The 17,479-nt window shown below is 45.8% G+C and overlaps 1 protein-coding gene across 4 annotated transcripts in view; it reads left to right on the plus strand.

The window, feature by feature from the left end:
* Window positions 1–17,479, plus strand: part of RREB1 (ras responsive element binding protein 1) — a 160,770-nt gene that overhangs the window by 116,775 nt on the left and 26,516 nt on the right. For all 4 annotated transcript variants that reach the window (XM_011962649.1, XM_011962648.1, XM_011962651.1 and 1 more), the window contains exons 7-8: window positions 2,729–2,873; window positions 3,462–3,598. In XM_011962649.1, the coding sequence (XP_011818039.1) occupies window positions 2,729–2,873; window positions 3,462–3,598 (282 nt within the window). The remainder of the gene's footprint in view (window positions 1–2,728; window positions 2,874–3,461; window positions 3,599–17,479) is intronic.

Raw genomic sequence — 17,479 nt, forward strand, 5'->3', positions numbered from 1 at the left:
CTCAGGATGCATGGAAGTTAGACAGATTAGCCCTTGAAATCAACCCTGAGAGAAAGACCCAAGCCTTCTAAGGATTAGAATATTCTCTTTCCCACCACCCCTAATTTGTTTTGGCCACAGCTTGAGAGGAAGGGGTCATTAGTGTCTCATCATGATGATCCTGGCTGCACTTCCTGTGAGCTTTTGGGAGGAAATGAACAGCACAAGTTGCCACTCCTGTTGTTGGAGGCCAGGGAAGCAGAGCCGGGGTCAGAGCAGTGGGGAGAATCTCTCACTACGTCACATCCGTCGTCAGATCTGGCCGGACCCCTCCAACCCTGCAGTTCACCCGTGGGCTGAATTGAGGTTGTCAATGCACCTGTGGCTTTTGCTCATCATGTGGCTTGAAGGACAAAGCAAGAACTTCCCATGTTGTGCCTGGTAGCTGGGGATTTCACCCTGGAATGGAGCGGTGCTTGTGCTTTTGCACCTGGGGTTCTGGGGCTCCGTGGGGGAACTGGAGTGAGCCCCTGTCTGTCAGACTGCCTTGGCCTGCTTTTGTCGCTCTGCCGCTTCTAGGAGTGATGCAGTTCAAGGGCAGCCCCAGCTTTCCAGGCTAGGACAGAGGCTCTGCAGTCCTTGAGCAAAACTGGAGGTGGCAGCGTTCTATGCCTGAGCTGTGGGCTCCTCACCCCCTTCACTCTCCTGTTGAAGTTTGGTAGTAACTGTGCCACCTTTGGCCACAGTCCACCAGAGAGGAAGTGTCCAGGTTCAGGTTGTATCCCTAAGATTGCAGCTGGTGATCCAGAACAGAGTTAACTGACTGGCGTGGTCTTGAGAGAGAGGTTGGGGTTGGGGGAAGAGCATGAGCTCAGAGTCGGCGTACATAGGTCAAATCAAGCTCGGAGGCTGTGGGCAGGTTGGCCTCCCTGCACGTCAGCTGCCACATCTGCAAAATGCAAATAATCTGTCTGAAGTTCCTACTAGGCCCCCACTAAGTGTTGGCCCCAGTCCCTCCTTTATGAAAAGAGCTTCTTTCATAAATCCCAAGAACAAAATAATTAAGTATCATTTTGTATTTTTATAAATATTGTGTCATATTATTCAAAAGATATTGCTTGAAATGGGCTCATGAACTGTTTACAGTTGTCAACCTCTTAATTTTTAATATTCTCATATCAACTGTAGAAAAGGGTGTGGATTTTGTTAATTAAAATTCATTTTGAGTACTTTATTGAAAGGGCAAGTTTGATGCTAGTTTACATCTCTTATCATACTTTCTCAACTCTTAGATGCTTTCTTTAAAATGAGCGTTTCTAAAATTGGAGTGTCAAAAACTTGCCGGCCTTTCTTTTTTGCTCCTCATGCCGATATTGAGGGATGCTCAAATCACAATCACTTCGGAATAGAGGTGGTGCTTAGAACAAAGCTGTTTGTTTCCATTAACTTTCACAAGGCTTTAGGAGGCCAAGAACTAAATGATGTTTGTTTGTGATTCTTTATTATTATTCTATTTCTTTCTTTTTTTTTTTTTTTGTTTTTGAGACCGGTTCTCACTCTGTCTCCCAGGCTAGAGTGCAGTGACATGATCATAGCTCACTGCAGCCGTGACCTCCTGAGAGCCAATACCATTCCACTGCACTCCAGCCTGGGCCACAGAGCAAGACTCCGTCTCAACAGCAACAAAAAAGGAGAGTACAGCTAAAAAGAGAGCGAAACTTCTTTCAGAAGGGTGAGAGGATAGCTCATGAAAATTTTGCTGTCTTTCCCGACTCCTGAGAATTTCTCAAGCAAGATAATCCTATAAAATAGTTATTCATAAAAAGCTGTGACTATGCTCCTAAATCTGGCACAGTTCAACCACAGTTACATGACGATGGTCATGATGATTGTCATTGGCAAAACTAAATCATTTTTATGTTGCAAAATTAGGAAATTAAAACTCACTATTCATTTGTAATGTCATTCGTTTCCTGCATATCTTGGGACCTTGTTCTTAGAATGTTTGTTTTAGAACTCAGTAAAATAAGGTCACTTAAGTTGAATAACCCATAAGACTCTTTTTGGAATAGACATACACATATTTTACGTAATACTTTCTTATTATATGGGTAGCCTAGTCCTGTAGATATTAGAGTTACCGCATGTAACTTTTTCATTCCACTGTCCGAGTTAACTCTTGTGATCTATAAATCCACATAATACTACGAACAACAGGGAACTGCTTTCAGGTCTTAAGCACTCTGGACATTTGCTCTGTTAGCATGTCTCGAATTTGACCACCAAAATGCTTCCAAAGCAGAAAAGAGAGATGTGTACAACAGATAGATGGGAGGTGGGTTCTGGGGGCAAGGATAGCATTATCACTTAGTTTATGAACTAGTGGAACAGTTTAGTATCTGGGAATTCTTTATTCTATAGAATTCCATGTCCTAAAATAGTACTTTTTGTCTGCATGAGTGGGTCAGGTCACCAGATAGTTTGTTTTCATCTTGTTAATGCCAGTTAAGTTCATGAATGTCTTCCAGTGAACAGCAAGGTATTGAGCGACACTTTTGGACAGCACTTGGAAGAGCTTTAAGAGAGGTTCAAGGAGATTATAGAGTTTTAGAAAGATAGAAGTCACTGTATAAATTATACGTCATATCTCTTAACTAAAGAAAATTTAAGTACCAATGCCTAAATATAAAATATTAAAAACATAAATGAACTGACTTCTTTGTTAGATCACATTGTGTGTTCTTTTCAGACACATGAAGATCCATGAGAAGGACCCTAACAGTGCCACAGCCACAGCCCCTCCATCTCCTCTGAAACGTAGGCGATTGTCCTCCAAGAGGAAACTGAGTCACGATGCCGAGTCAGAGAGAGAAGACCCAGCACCAGCTAAAAAGGTCCTCTTGGCTCCCAGTGCAGATTCACCTGCTCATGGGACTTCTGTCAGAAATACCACTAATCTTTATTTTCTCAGTGTGGAGACTTGGCAGACATCCATCCTAAGCTCTTAAGCTATGTTTTCCCATACTGTTTCTGTAGAGTGTCTGAGAGAAGAGTGCTAGTGTGCACTTCCTCTTTGGAGCCCCTTTGCTGAGCCCAGAGATGAAATGAAGAGCTTTTACAGTCGTTTCCATGCTTTCTACCTGATTTTTCTAGCTAAAACGCAAGCTTCAAAAGCATTTGGGACTCTTGTTCTCACTTTTTTATTACCAGTGCTGGCAGATACCAGGTGCTGCATAAGTACTTGTCAGGTGGGTGGGTGGATGAATGGTAGTGTTCCGGGAGTATTTGTTGTGTGAATGAATGAATGGTCAGGTCCTTAATAATCAGGATTGGATAATGCGACCCATGCCTTTTATTATTGTAAATCTCTGAATTTAGTATTGGCCTCTCTTCCGAAGCCATACCATGTGGGAGACCTCCCTTCCGAAGCCATCCCATGTGAGAGACCTCCCTCGTGACTTCATTTTTTCCTTTTCCCTCAGATGGTAGAAGACGGGCAGTCAGGTGACTTGGAGAAGAAGGCTGATGAAGTCTTTCACTGCCCAGTATGTTTCAAGGAGTTTGTTTGCAAGTATGGACTGGAGACCCACATGGAGACCCATTCAGATAACCCACTAAGGTAGGAGAAGGGGTGAACTAGACCTTGTTCATTCCTGTTTCTCCTGGCATGTGACAATGTTCTTAAGTCCTGTTACTCCACACTAGGCTCCAGTGATTGAACTTGTGCACATTAGGGAGGCAGTTCAGAAAGTATTGGTGTGGGGAAGAAGTTGGCTGAGAGTTGTCAGAGGGTGGCTGTATCCACAGGGTGTTCACATGGTTCACTGTGCCTTCTTTCTCTCAACAAAGCCCCTTGAGTAGTCACCAGTGAGCCCCTGAACACTGGGGAGTCTGCTATTACGGGTGTTCTTGGACAACAGATAGATTCTCTTGGCAAAAGATGTTGCCACTCAAATGACTATTAGCAGTGCATGAATATGTGGCCCAAACAGGGACAGCCCATGTGTTGGATACCCCCGGCACAGCACGGGTGCATCACAGGCACTCAGAAGTGTTTGAACTGAGCTAGACCTGATAGCACAGATACCTGAGAAGCCATTCTGGGGTAAGAGAAAGTTCTACTTAGTGCAGTACACTTGGTCAAAAATGGAGCCTGATATGTTTCAATAAAAAAGTGAAAGGCGATTGCTCTGCCATCCAGCTTCGATTGTAGGGGCTTCCCAGCTCCAGTGTTTCTGATCCTCAGCCTTGCCAGGCAGAAAACATGGGTAGTGACAGGACTTCCCAGAAGAATGCAGGGGACTCATCTTTCTTTCTCTGCCTTCTCTGATAACTCATCAGGCAGTCAGTCCTGTATTCTTGATGAATGGATAGATTTGGAAGTTTTTCCTAGAGAATGGCCACTTTAAAAATGTTATCTGCCAGAGATTTTAAGCATTGGAAAGAACAAAGAACTACTTAGGAACCCCTGCTGGTGTTGAGAGACTTGAAAGTAGCCCATCCTGGAAGTCACACACAGCTGCAGGGTCACAAGCACAGAGCGCGGCCATACACGCGTGCAGCTTTGGGTTTTAGAAGACAGCTTGGGAATGCAGGAATTTGGGCATCTGTTTGCCTGAATCCCTGATATATGGACCACATTTCCTTCTTGAAGACACGTGTTTAGCTGTGACTTAGGAATGGGAAAATCTGAGCAAGCTGAAGACGTATGTTATAGGGAAAAGCCGAATTGTACAGTAACATGATGCCAGGTCAAATATGATTATCCTTAATCACATTAGCCTGACATTTTTCCATTGGTGAGGGAAAAAGGAAATTACGAAGAATTTAAACTGCTGAACAGTTGAAGTGCTATAAAATGTCTTTACGGAACTCCCCAGTCTCAAGAAATTGCCTGATCATTGATGGGCACAGACTGGTTGTCAGGCCTAGACCCCACTCCTGTCTCTGCTCATACAGGACCTCAGCCAGCTACATCTGAACCTGTTTTCTCATCCTTCAAATTGAAGGAGGGCAGGACCAGATAATCCTTGTGTTCCTAAAGCCTTCTTGTTTTTTTGTTTTGTTTTCTTTTGTTTTGTTTTGTTTTGTTTGTTTGTTTGTTTTTGAGAAAAGTTTTGCGTTGTCTCCCAGGCTGGAGTACACTGGCACAATCTTGGCTTACTGCAACCTCTGCCTCCTGGGTTCAAGCGATTCTCCTGCCTCAGCCTCCCAAGTAGCTGGGATTACAGGTGTGTACCACCACACCTGGCTAATTTTTTTGTGTTTTTGGTAGAGATGGGGTTTCACCATTTTGGCCAGGCTTGTCTCAAACTCTTGACCTCTGGTGATCTGCCCTGCCTTGGCCTCCTAAAGTGCTGGGATTATAGGCATGAACCACCATGCCCAGCCCCAAAGCCTGCTTCTTAACAGTTGTTTAATTCTGTCTACCAGGAAAAAGCATATGGCTCCTCTCTGTGCAGGCCCTCTAGTTCTGAGAGATTTGGGAAACTTCACAGGTTCAGGAATGTCCACAGCATCCCCAGGATATGAACTTGTAGTGGGTGACAAATACTGAAATCGTTCTCTAGATCAAGGACCTGAGTGAGCAGAGATGACATTATCAACTGAGCCTCCCAAAGCGAATCATGAGCAGAGGCAGAAACAGCACAGGGGACCCCAGCTCCTGCTCACGTGCCTACCCAGCAGCCTTGAGAGCCAGTGCTGCAGTGAATACAGGCTGTCTCTGGGCCCCTCTGTGTATCTCACTTCGTATTATTCTATGATCAGATACCACCTTAGAAACTGTCATTTACTCCCGTCTAGATAATTCTGTTCTGCAGGAAAAATAATGTGGCTCCCACAAGCGATTTCTGAGCAGTCCAAGCCTGCATAGCACGGTGTGTGGCAGCGATAGAGGCAGATCAGGTGTCCCCTTCTGAAATGCTGACCTGGGTGAGGGACGAGGTTCTCCTGAAGCAGTCCTCTGAGCAAGGACCTGCTCCAGGGAGAGGCCAGGCTTCCTCTGCACAGAGGTTGGAGATGGGCGTTGCAGTGGATGCTCATCACTTTTTTCATGGTTGGGATGGGCAGGATTTGGTGAGTGATTACTCCACAGTGATGGTAGGGCTGGTGGTGTAGACAGGCTGTGAAGTTGAACCCGCAGTCCCGCATGTCCAGCTAGCCGACCTAGAGGATTTTCCTCACCTGTTCACAAATAATGCCCTGTGTTTGGTGAGGGGTTGGCTGAGACAGTTTTGTAGCCTGACAGGGACTTGGCCCCCTGGGCAGGCTCTCACTTTGCTGGCCCCACAGCTGTGGCTGAGGGGTGGCCCGTAAGAAGAGGTTGCCAGGCATCCTTTGTGGGGGCACACAGGCCACCCCTGCCCTGTGCCTCTATCTATAATTGTTGCTAGGTGGGGTGGGGCTGGCATGGAAACCAAAAAGAGTTGATTACAGAACATGGTTAATGTCCCTTTGCTCCTCTCTGCTCTGCCGATCCCCGTAATAGCCTGCTATCAGAGGAGGCCTGGGGCAGCCCGCGCCAGCAGGGACTAGCTGGGCGGTGAACTGGGACAGTAGCTGGTGGCAGAGACAGCTTGTTAACCCAGAACTAAAATAGACACCAGCTCCATTTCAAACCCCAGAGGCAGCAGAACCACAGTGGGATGCTACCCGCTTAGACTGAAGGTTTGTAACTCAAAACAGCTGTTGCCTTCTCACTCTCCTGCATTTGTCTCCCTTCCCCCGCCACCAACACTGGCAACATGCCCATTGTTCCTTAATAAAAAGTGTTGGAAATCCAAACTCATATATATCTTGATTCCATGTCCCTCCACTCCACTGTGTTTCAAATGAATGAAATGTTACCATAGAACAGAAGGAAGATACAAAGCTGCCTGTAGAGATGCCAGCTCTGAGGGTTGGGTGTTAGCTTCACCCTGACACAACCAATGGTCAGTCATCCCCCTCCAGATGAGGGAGAGAAGGCAGAGGAGGAAACAGAGTCAGGCTCTGGTGAGCTGGCATTTGGAATTGGAGGTGAGGGACGGAGTGTTCAGAGAGCAGGCGGCTATGCAGAGGACATCCTTTGTGTGAGGATGTTGCTGGGCATTGAATGTCCATCAGAATAGAACAGAGCAACTGCCCATACCCTGTTCTGAATGAAGTCAGCTGGGAGGAGCATCCAGGTCAGCCTGGCCAGCAGGAGAATCCGAGCCACACGTGTCCTTGAAATTTTCTAATAACCACATTTCATTTCATTTCATTTTGAGGATCTCGCTCTGTCACCCAGGCTGGTGTCCAGTGGCATGATTATCACTCACTGCACCTTGACCTCCCAGGCTTTTAAGTGACCCTTCCACCTCAGCCTCCCAAGTAGCTGGAACCACAGGCATGTGCCACCCCATGCAGCTAGTTTTTTTGTATTTTCTGTAGAGACAGAGTCTCCCTATGTTGTCCAGGCTGGTCTTGAACTCCTGGGCTCAAGTGATCCCCCCACCTTAGCCACCCAAAGTGCCAGGATTGTAGGTGTGAGCCACCCTGCCTGGCCCTAGTAGTCATGTTTTAAAAAGTAAACAGAAAGAGATAAAATGAATAATGCTTCATCGAGTATACCAATATCATCAAAATATAATGTCAACACATAATCAACAGAAAAATTGTGAGTGATGTGGTTCACATTCTTGCTTCCATGTACTGACTCTTTGCAATCTGGTGTGTGTGGCACAACACCAGCCCATCTTGACTGCACCACACCAGCCACATTTCAGGTGCTTAACAGCCCACAGAGAGGTTTCAGACAAGCCACCTATGGCAGGGAGGGCTGCAGCTTTGATGCCTTGCTGTGTCTTGTGTGTGAAGGCCCAAGGGCGGCAGCTGGATGGTCACCCTGTTGGCACAGCCACTGCTGAGGGTGAAACTTGGCCAAAGTTATTGTGTAATCTTAGATGGCCCCCTGAAGAAAGGAGTTCGGGTAATAAGTAATGTTAACATCATTTCAGTTAAAATGTACCCAGCAAATGATTGAGTTTGTACTGTGTGCCAGGCACTTGCCCAGGCTTGAAGGAAAGAGTGATGTTTGAGACAGGGTACGGGCTAGGCACAAAACAATCTGGGTGGTTATAAAACAAAGTTCAGAGGTGAGTTCAGGGCCCAGGAGGGCACATTTCCCTCAAATTCCAGGCAGAGGGATCTGGTGGATGCAAAGCTTCTCCTTGTTTACATCAGAGGCTGTGGTGCTTCACTTAATTTCCTCTGGCTCAGGGCCCAACTGGGTCTGGTACTTCATTGACCCTGGTCATCTCTGAGTTCAAGGTGATGACATGAAATCTCTGTTGGAAATTAGTATGTAGGGAGCCCAAGGGGGCTCTGGCAGGCACCTCGGCTCCATGAGTAGGGAGGGCAGCTGAGACCACCCCCACCTGTATCTTAGTAGTGGGGCCACCAGAGGGAAATGCCTTCTTTTTCCTACATTCTCGACTGTTCCAAGGAATGTTTACCTCCCTTCACTGCACGCCTACCACGTACAGAGACCCCCAAGACTCCTCATCTACCCGTTATTGATCCCATCCTTGTCAAATGTCATCCTAAAAACAGGGAAAAGATAAAATATTTGTCAGCATCTTGTATTCAAGAGTCCATGAGTCTGAGGCTTGGGCAGGCAGAAACAGATTTTAAACACTTCTGGGGGCTGTGAACGGAGGTCCCTCCAGGAGGGGAGGACTGCTCCCACCCTTCACCTGACAGGTACAGAAGCCTTGGTCAGGACTACCCTGCCCCCCACCCAAGGGCCAGAGCGAGGAGTGGCCCACCCAGCTTTGGTGCCCACTACACACCCTTCATGAAGTCCCTCAGACTCTGCCCAGTGCTTCACGCCACGCTGGTTTGGTTGAACAATCGGAGTGGAGCATTGAGTTGCTGTGTGCAACCCAGGCGGGTTCCTGGGGCATGGGGAGGGGCGGCTGCCTGGCCAGGGCCCTGTCACAGGGCCATCACTGTTGCTCGAAGCAACTGGGAGAGATTAGTGCAGCTGTTGGATGTCAGTTCTCTGCCCTGAGATGGGCAGGGGAGGGTGGGCTGAGGGGAGAGGAATGTGTGAGTTGGTTGAGACTCTAGAGGGGAGGTTGTTTGCACTTACTCCTTTTGGCCTCTGGAGACAGAACAGGAAAAATGAAGCATGAAATCCCTTTTGAGAAGGAATGCCAGCCTCTCCATTAAAACACAATAATGAGGAAGGAATTCAGTATCTGAAGGAAATGGCCAAGCTGAGTGGCAGCTTCTCGGCAGGTATTTCGCAGGTTCTGCTGATGAGGGTTGCAGGGAGCAGGGAGTGTCAGCGTTAGGAAATGCTCCCAGCTGAGCCAGCGTCCAGGCATTAAGGATGTGTGGGTCACATAAGGAGCCAGGGCATCTGCAAATAGCTGTCCTCTGAACGCACAGCCCAGCAGAGTGGAATGAAGCCAGCCGGCTCCGTCCCAGCCTGCTGCCTGGCGGCTCTGTGACCTCAGGCAAGTGGTGACTCGGTTTCCCTATCTGGAAAATAGATTTGAAGACTGTTGTGAGGATGAAGGGAGATATTCCACAATCCTCAGTGTGTAACAAATACTAAATACAATTTTTCTTCTGATACTATTTAGAATGCATGTCTTTTTAAATATTTCAAACCTTCCAACATTTACAGTTATAGGTGTTGTGCCACTCTATGGCTATCCCATTCCAGCGGAATTGGAACGGAGTCAAATTCCATGTGCGATTTACTTGGTAGAGCACATGAAAGCAGTTTGTCCTTTACTCTTATAAACAGCTGTTTTTATCTAGTTCCACTTTTGTAAAGATTGGGAAATGGAGTGGCTCCTTAAATTTGGTTTGAGTCCTGATTCCCATGTTTCTTAATCCCACTACGTGGAAAGCAGATATTTAGAAACATGAGGGAACCCGACACCTCTACGTAACAGAACCACACATCACTTTCCTGAGATTGTTGGGGGATCCCTAGGGTTCTAAGGAAGTGAGTTTCCTGATGTTTGAAATTTGCCAATGCAGCCTTTCAAAAATATGCTTAGCGTAGTTTTTTAAAAAAAAAATTCACCCTTCTTGCTGATTGTGAGGAGGTCATATGTCCTTCAGCTGTCACAGTGGCAGACTTGATGGAGTTACGTGACAGAGAACAGAGCCCAAGGAAGCACCTGAGTGGTTTTTCATCTCTGGGCCACTCTGTTAAGGCTTGTTTGTTGACTTCGGGATTTTCATCTTGTTCTGGAGAGTTAAGGTCACCAGATGAATAAAATATGACTGTTAGTGAGCACTGGGGGAACTAATCCCAAAACTGTTAAGCCACAAGGTTAAGAAGTTTAAAAAAAAAAAGACTTTTGGTGTCCTTGTTTTCCATTTCTGTAAATCACATTGCTGATAAATTTGCCTTTGGGCATGCACCCTACCCATTTTAGGTACTAGGCTCAGTTACTGGCTACAGATTCCACGTGCCCTTTTCAGGGCTGATGCTGTTAATGGTGATAGTTATTCCTGATAAGTACCTTAACTCTGCTGTGAGGTATCAAAACTGATGGATCTATTTTTGGCTGCCTTTTTACCATTACTCCTTCTAAAGAATGTCCATACCATAACAACATATTTATCACACTGCATTTCTACCCCAGCTCAGAATTGTGCAACTTTCTTTAAAAAAAAAAAAAAAAAAAAAAAAGGATGTCCTGTCTTCTTCCAAGGACATTTGCTGTCAGAAGAACAGATATCTGTGCCTTGCCTAAATAGGCAGGCTGTGTAGCACAGACAGCCATCAATTCAATGACTTTTTAGAATTTTAGGGCCTCACGGTGGCTCATGCCTGTAATCTCAGTACTTTGGGAGGCCAAGGCAAGGGGATCGCTTGAGGCCAGGAGTTGGAGACCAGTCTGGCCAACATGGCAAAACTCCATCTCGACACTTGATGTTAGCCAAAAGGCCGAGAAGCGATAAAAAAAACTCCATCTCTACTAAAATACAAAAAAAAAAAAAAAAGCCAGGCGTGGTGTCTCAGGCCTGTAATCCCAGCTACTGGGGAGGCTGAGGCACGAGAATCACATGAATCCAGGAAGTAGAGGTTGCAGTGAACTGAGATTGCGCCACTGCACTCCCGCCTGGGTGACCGAGTGAGATGCTGTCTCAAAAATAAAATAAAATTTTAATTTACTTTTGTTTTCTTAAGACTTAGTGGATCTGAGTGTGAATAAGAACATTATTTGTTGTATTAAAGTCCCCTGAGGATTGAAAGGACAAAACCCCAGTTAGCAACTGAGTGTATTTTCTTGACCTGTTGGAGCTGGTTGGTCCCACCCCTTGCCCTATGTACCTCCTGCTTTTAGTGATTCAGGCACGTGGTCAGGCAGTGGCTGGCCGGTTGGGTCTCTGTGACTTCAGGACAGTGTGGAGTTCACCAGCTCTTGTGGGAGTCAGGCTTCTCTGACCATGTTAGCACTGTGCCCTTTCCAGCCCAGCAAGGGTCAGAGCCAGTATACTGTGGGATTTTGCTTGTCTGTTTGATTTTTGGAGAAGCGACAGGAAGGGCTGTGACAGTGCCTATCTAGTCACTGACAACCACAGGCACTTCTCTAAGCACATATCAGAGACTCTCTGTGATCATGGTTCCCGGCCCCTGGTGTTGGCAGCCACCTTCCTGTCATCTGTGCCTTTACATACCAGCGGCCATGTAGAAACAGCTTACCTTGTGACCTGGGAGGCATTTCCCTCCACTGGGCCCCGCAGGCCCTCCTCTCCGCTTCACCTACCCAGTGCCACCAGGGACATTACAGTTGATACTAAGGGAGGGAGGAAGGGATGGAAGAGGTAAGTGCAGGCAGCTGCTTCACCTCTGCTGTTCCAGGGAGCTCCACCTCCACGTACCTGAATATGACAGCCCCTCCTACCATCTACCCTAAGAACTGCTAGAGCCCTCCACCCCATAATAGGAACCTTCACAGTGGAGTGGCCCCACTGGAGGCAGGACCCACATTTCAGGGGCTGGAATGTCGTACATGGGGTGGGGAATGGTCCGATCTATTCCAGCATTCTAAATTAAAGTTTCTTATCCTCTTACAGAAACATTGGCCAGTGTGTGCTAGAATGCAGCTCCCCTGAGGGCCTGGGGGGTGGGTGAAACAGGCTCTTGTGCACTGTCTTGGTACAGAAACACTTATTTCTGTGAGCACAGTGATTGGGAGTTCACATATGCTAAGCAGTTCCTGTAAGTTGAGGTCAGGCTGAAGGTCCATCTTGGATTCCATGTGTAATCTAACCTTAATCTGTCATTTGGAGATTTTTCCCCTGATGATTTTTTTTTTTTTTCTTCCTGAAAGTAATGTATTTCTGAGTGTGATTTTTTAAAAAAAAACAAAGTTGTTTTTGAAAGGGTCAGTGGTGTTCTGTTAATTTCTTTAAATCCTACAAAGAGATATACTTCCCCCAAATACATTTACTTTACTGACAGCAAAGTTAGTTTCCATTTGGAAAAGTTACCCTTTTCCAACATTGAGTTATCTCTGTTGCCAGAAAATCAAAAGGCAGCCAATCAGATTTGTAAACCTTTCCTCTGGCACATTGTCAAGATCTCTTGCAAAATGAAATTGTCCTACAGCCCTCCCCTCTCCTGTGGCTCTAAGTGCAGTCCTGCCCCATCTAAATAGTAATATTTTGCAGTCGTGCTCTTTATGAGTCCCTGGCAGAGTGGAGATACGCCACAGACTGGGTGAGGAGAGAGTCGTGGGGACCACCTGGCCAGTGACTGTGGTCTTAATGAAGATTGACAAGCCCAAGGGAGGTTTGCAAATACCCTGATGCCTGCAGCCGGCTTTGCATCCAGCAGCTCCATCCACAGATTTACAGTGGCCTCTATTGTCCTTGAAGAGCTGCTTAGAAACAAGGTTGCAAAGCTTTCTCCTTGGGGCCTTGGGAAAGCTGGATGAACCCTCCCGTTTCCACCTGATAGGGCTGATCCAAGTGTTTCTGGGTGGTGGTTTTCCACACTGGTTTTATTTAAGGTCTATCAACAGGTGCTGAGTGTGAGGCAGGGAGGCAAGTGTTTTTCTGTGGGTGTTTCTTCCTTTTAACCAACTGCACCACATGCTTCTGGTTTCAAAGCAGATTTTTTTTCTCTGCCGCTTTCACGTTTTATGTCTTTACACTTCTAGGAGTGCCTTAGTTGAAATTCCATGAAAAGGGTGTGAAGTGTGGATTTAGACCTTGCTTAGATTCTGTTAGAGGTTGAGAGCTTGTGCAGGCTGGGAGAGCATGCACTTCTTTTCAGGAGGCAGGTAAAGGGAGCAGGTGGGATGAGGAAGAACACTTTTCTCCCCATGAGGCTTTCAGTTAGGCAGAAGTAGTAAGGACGATTGTGAAGTTCTTGTGAGAAGAGAAAACACGTTCCTTTGAAATTAAAACTCAGTTTTTCCTGATTTTTCATGTTGTCTAAAACGGGCCAGGAAACGGGCTTTTCCTGATTTCTTTTTTCCTCTAGTACAAAAACATAATGATTAAATTTGGAAAAGTACTTTGCAGTTTTCAAGGGACTTTGTTATTCACAGTAACTGCAAAGATCCCCCTGTTTTAGATGAGAAGGGAAACTGAGGTATGGAGAAGGAAAGGAACAGGAGAGAAGTAACAAAGATGAGTAAAGTATTGGTAATTTCTTTTCTCTGGGAGTTCTAACAATCTAACAGGCTTGTACTTTAAGACGTTTCTAGATAGTAGATTCTCACACCTAACTCACTATCTTCCAAACTTGTCTAACTATAAGAATCAGCTGGTGTGCTTGTTCATATACAGATTCTTAGACCCATCCTCTAGTTATTCTGATTTCAGTTGATCTGGGGTGATCTAGGAGTCTGCTTTTTTTAACAAGGTCATGTGGGGATTCTTATCTCTTGGCATGTTTGGGAAATTTTACATAGCCAGCAGCTGAAGTGCAGATGGAAGTAAGTTGTCCAAGGTCACACAATCTGAACTCCCTGATCCCCACTGGTGTCTCTGGTCCCTGAGTCCACATCCCCCTACCACTCACTGCTCCACAGCTGCCTTCCCAGGGACACAGAGTTTGTAGTCAGTACTGGATAATTCTGCCACGTCTTTATTGTCATGTCTTCATCACCCACGACGTATGAAGCTGTCCAGAAACGAGGGATTTTGAGGGTGAGTGAGAGAATGAAGCAGACAGACAAAGGCATAAGAGACCAAAAAAACCTCAATGTTATTAAAAATGCAAGCCAGTTGTAGGGGTGCACACCTGTAGCCCTAGTTACTAGGGAGGCTGAGACAGGAGGATTGCTTGAGCCCAAGAGTTCAAGGCCAGTCTGGGCAACATAGTGAGCCCGCCTCAAAAAAGAGAAAAAATCACTACAACCATAGAGGTACAGTAAATTCCAAATCTAATTGCCATATTAAGAGGCATTCATTCTCCATTCCCTTCATAAAACCTACTTATTAATGCCAGTCACACTAAATATTCATAACCAATAGGCTATATGCACTAGTACAAAAGTCTCAAAAGTGGAGAGCAGCCAAGCACAGTGGCTCACACCTGTAACCCCAACACGTTGTGAGGCCAATTCAGGAGCATTGCTTGAGCCCAGGAGTTTGAGATCAGCCTGGGCAACATGGTGACACCACGTCTCTAAAATATTTTAAAAATTAGCCAGGCATGGTAGCACATGCCTATAGTCCCAGCTATGAAGGGAGGCTGAGGTGGGAGGATCACTTGAGCCCAGGAGTTCAAGGCTGCAGTGAGCTATGATCATGCCACTGCACTCCAGCCTGGGTGACAGAGCCAGACTGTCTTTTTTTTTTTTTTTTAAAGAAAAAAAAAAGGCTGGGCACAGTGGCTCACGCCTATAATCCCAGCACTTTGGGAGGCCTTGGTGGGCAGATCAGCAGGCAGTTCGAGGCCAGCCTGGCCAACATGGAGAAACCCCGTCTCTACTAAAAATACAAAAATTAGCTGGGTGTGGTGGCGCATGCCTGTAATCCCAGCTACTCAGGAGGCTGAGGCCGGAGAATCACTTGAACCAGGGAGGCGGAGATTGCAGTGCGCCGAGATCGCGCCATTGCACTTCAGCCTGGGCAACAAGAGCAAAACTCTGTCTCAAAAAAAAAAAGTGTAGAGTATTCAGTAAGATCTCTAGGATACAAGGAAGAAAAATATTTTTTATCTCACCGTTTTAAAATTTCTATTTGATAATGTACCTGGCACATTACATATATGCAAATATACACGTATATAAATACATATACATACTACCTGTGTACACACATACACATTCTCAGCTAAACAACAAACACATATGGGCCACATACAAAAACTTTTTTATAGGAGTGGTGCACATTTTAGAAAGTTTGCAGCCACCTCTCAGTCCTACCTGCCTGCCTTTTGCAATTGACTTGCATGCTACCTAAAGTCTCTTCCCAACCTGTTTATGTCTGTAATACTTGTAATCACTTATTATAATTTAATTAAATTTAATATAAGCTGATGGAATATTGTTTTAATAAACGAATAATCTCTGCAGAAACTTATGTTGGAAAGGCTTATTTACAATGCAGATTGGACAGAATATTTTTTTTTAGTTGCTGTCAAATTTAGGCTAGGTAAGATACCTGTGCACAGTTGAATGCCATAATCGGAAAAATCTAGGATTCTGCTTTAGTTTAGCTTGCAAAAATCTGGTATAATAAACTCCCATGTACCCTTCTCCAGTTTCAGGGATTATCAACTCACAGCCAATTTTGTTTCCTCTCTTCCCCGACTGAGATAATTTCAAAACAAATCCCAGATAGCCTATGTTTTATTTATAAGTATTTCATTGTATATCTTTTTTTAAAAGGGACCTTTTTAAAGAGCATAGCCAAAATAATATCATAACTGAAACATTCAGTCACTTGTGAATATATCAAATATCTCTGATCAGAGTTAGATTTCCCCAATTCAGACATTTCTCTTAGCCTTTCAGTCCAGTATAGATCTTTCAGCCGACTGGTGGCGAGGTGATGGATTGGTGACCATGGGGAGGGTGCGGTTGAACTTGAGCATGGGGAGAATGAAATGGGGGTGGGAGAAGGAAGGAGCTCCATCTCCGGGACAGAGGCTCTTGTTGCCTCCAAGGGTCACCGTCCTCCCTGTGTGCACAGCTCAGAGCTTGAACATGTTTCAGCCAGAAAGAACCTCACCCAGAGGGCTGCGTCCATTCTGCTTCCCCGCAGGATCTGTCTCATGGCCTGTGACGTCTGGGCCCGCAGTGTGAGGACTTCCAGCCCCTAAAGGTGTTCTTCATTACCTAGACCCATCCCTTCCCTGGGTCTTGACCACAGTGGTGAGCTCAGCAGAATTCCCTCAAAAGGAACGCTGTGTTTTGAGTGGCTCATGGGAACCCGGGGGTGGGGTTCCAAAGGTAGCTGAGCAGTGACAGGAGAGTGCTCAGGAGAGGCCCTGCCTGCACAGGGGAGCCAGGGGAGGAGCATGCACAGCAGGACCGGGTTCTGCTGTGCCCGCTACAGCGCAGTAAGGCAAGCAGGGCAGCACATACTGACCCTGCTTCATGGCTGACTTCGTTATCTCTTTATTTCCAGGGAAGACTCTCTCTCAAAAAAGTTTTCACTGAGGTGCATGCAGTGTGGACATAAGCAAGTGGCTTTGCCTGGCTGAAACAGTGATAAAAGGAGCTAGCTACCTTAGAGGTGTAAGGGTCAGATACGCTTGCACATGTAAATACATGGAATGATGCTTGGTATACAGCGTTGTCCAACAGAATATCCCGTTATGATGCAGACATACTGTGTCTGTGCTTCCCGATGCAGTTGAGCCCTTAAAACAAGGCTGAAGTGACTGAGGAAACTTTAATTCATTTAAATTTGAATAGCCACATGTGGCTTTGGTGGCTACTACATTCCGTGCAAGTCTAGGGGATGTTGATAATACCGTAACGATGGTATTTTGTTTTTATCCACCCATCTGCACACTGATGTAGAACTTTTAATATGGTTCTCAGTGAAGACCTAGAAGACAATACTGGTATGAAAAGCAGAGACAGTATTATAAAGTGGTGTTTGCTATGCATCTGTGTGGCCCGGAACATTTAGGATGTCAAAGATCATCTCTGAAATGAAGGGTCAGATTTTGAAGTGGACTGCATCTGTGGGAGTCTTTCAAGGAAGGAGAGCAGCCTTGTGATAGGCATGGGTGGGAGCAGGAACTCAGGCTGACATTTCATGTGTGTTTCTTACTGGCTATGTGGCATGAGTCACATTGCTTCGTATTTTCACCAGTGTTCATCTGAAAGATGAGAGTCATGTTACGCACCTGCCTACTGGGGTTGTCATATGTGCTGTGCTGTCAGGGTGCCTAGGCTCCGTCCGTGAGGACCGTGGTTATCATTCAGATAATGATGATGCTGATACCACAACTTAATGCACAATCACCATCACTTCTAATTAGATTGGAAAGTTTAATAATTTTTATCCCTATCAGATGCCAGGGATG

Source organism: Colobus angolensis, unplaced genomic scaffold, assembly GCF_000951035.1.
Source record: "Colobus angolensis palliatus isolate OR3802 unplaced genomic scaffold, Cang.pa_1.0 Scaffold6, whole genome shotgun sequence".
Classification (NCBI taxonomy): Eukaryota; Metazoa; Chordata; class Mammalia; order Primates; family Cercopithecidae; genus Colobus; species Colobus angolensis.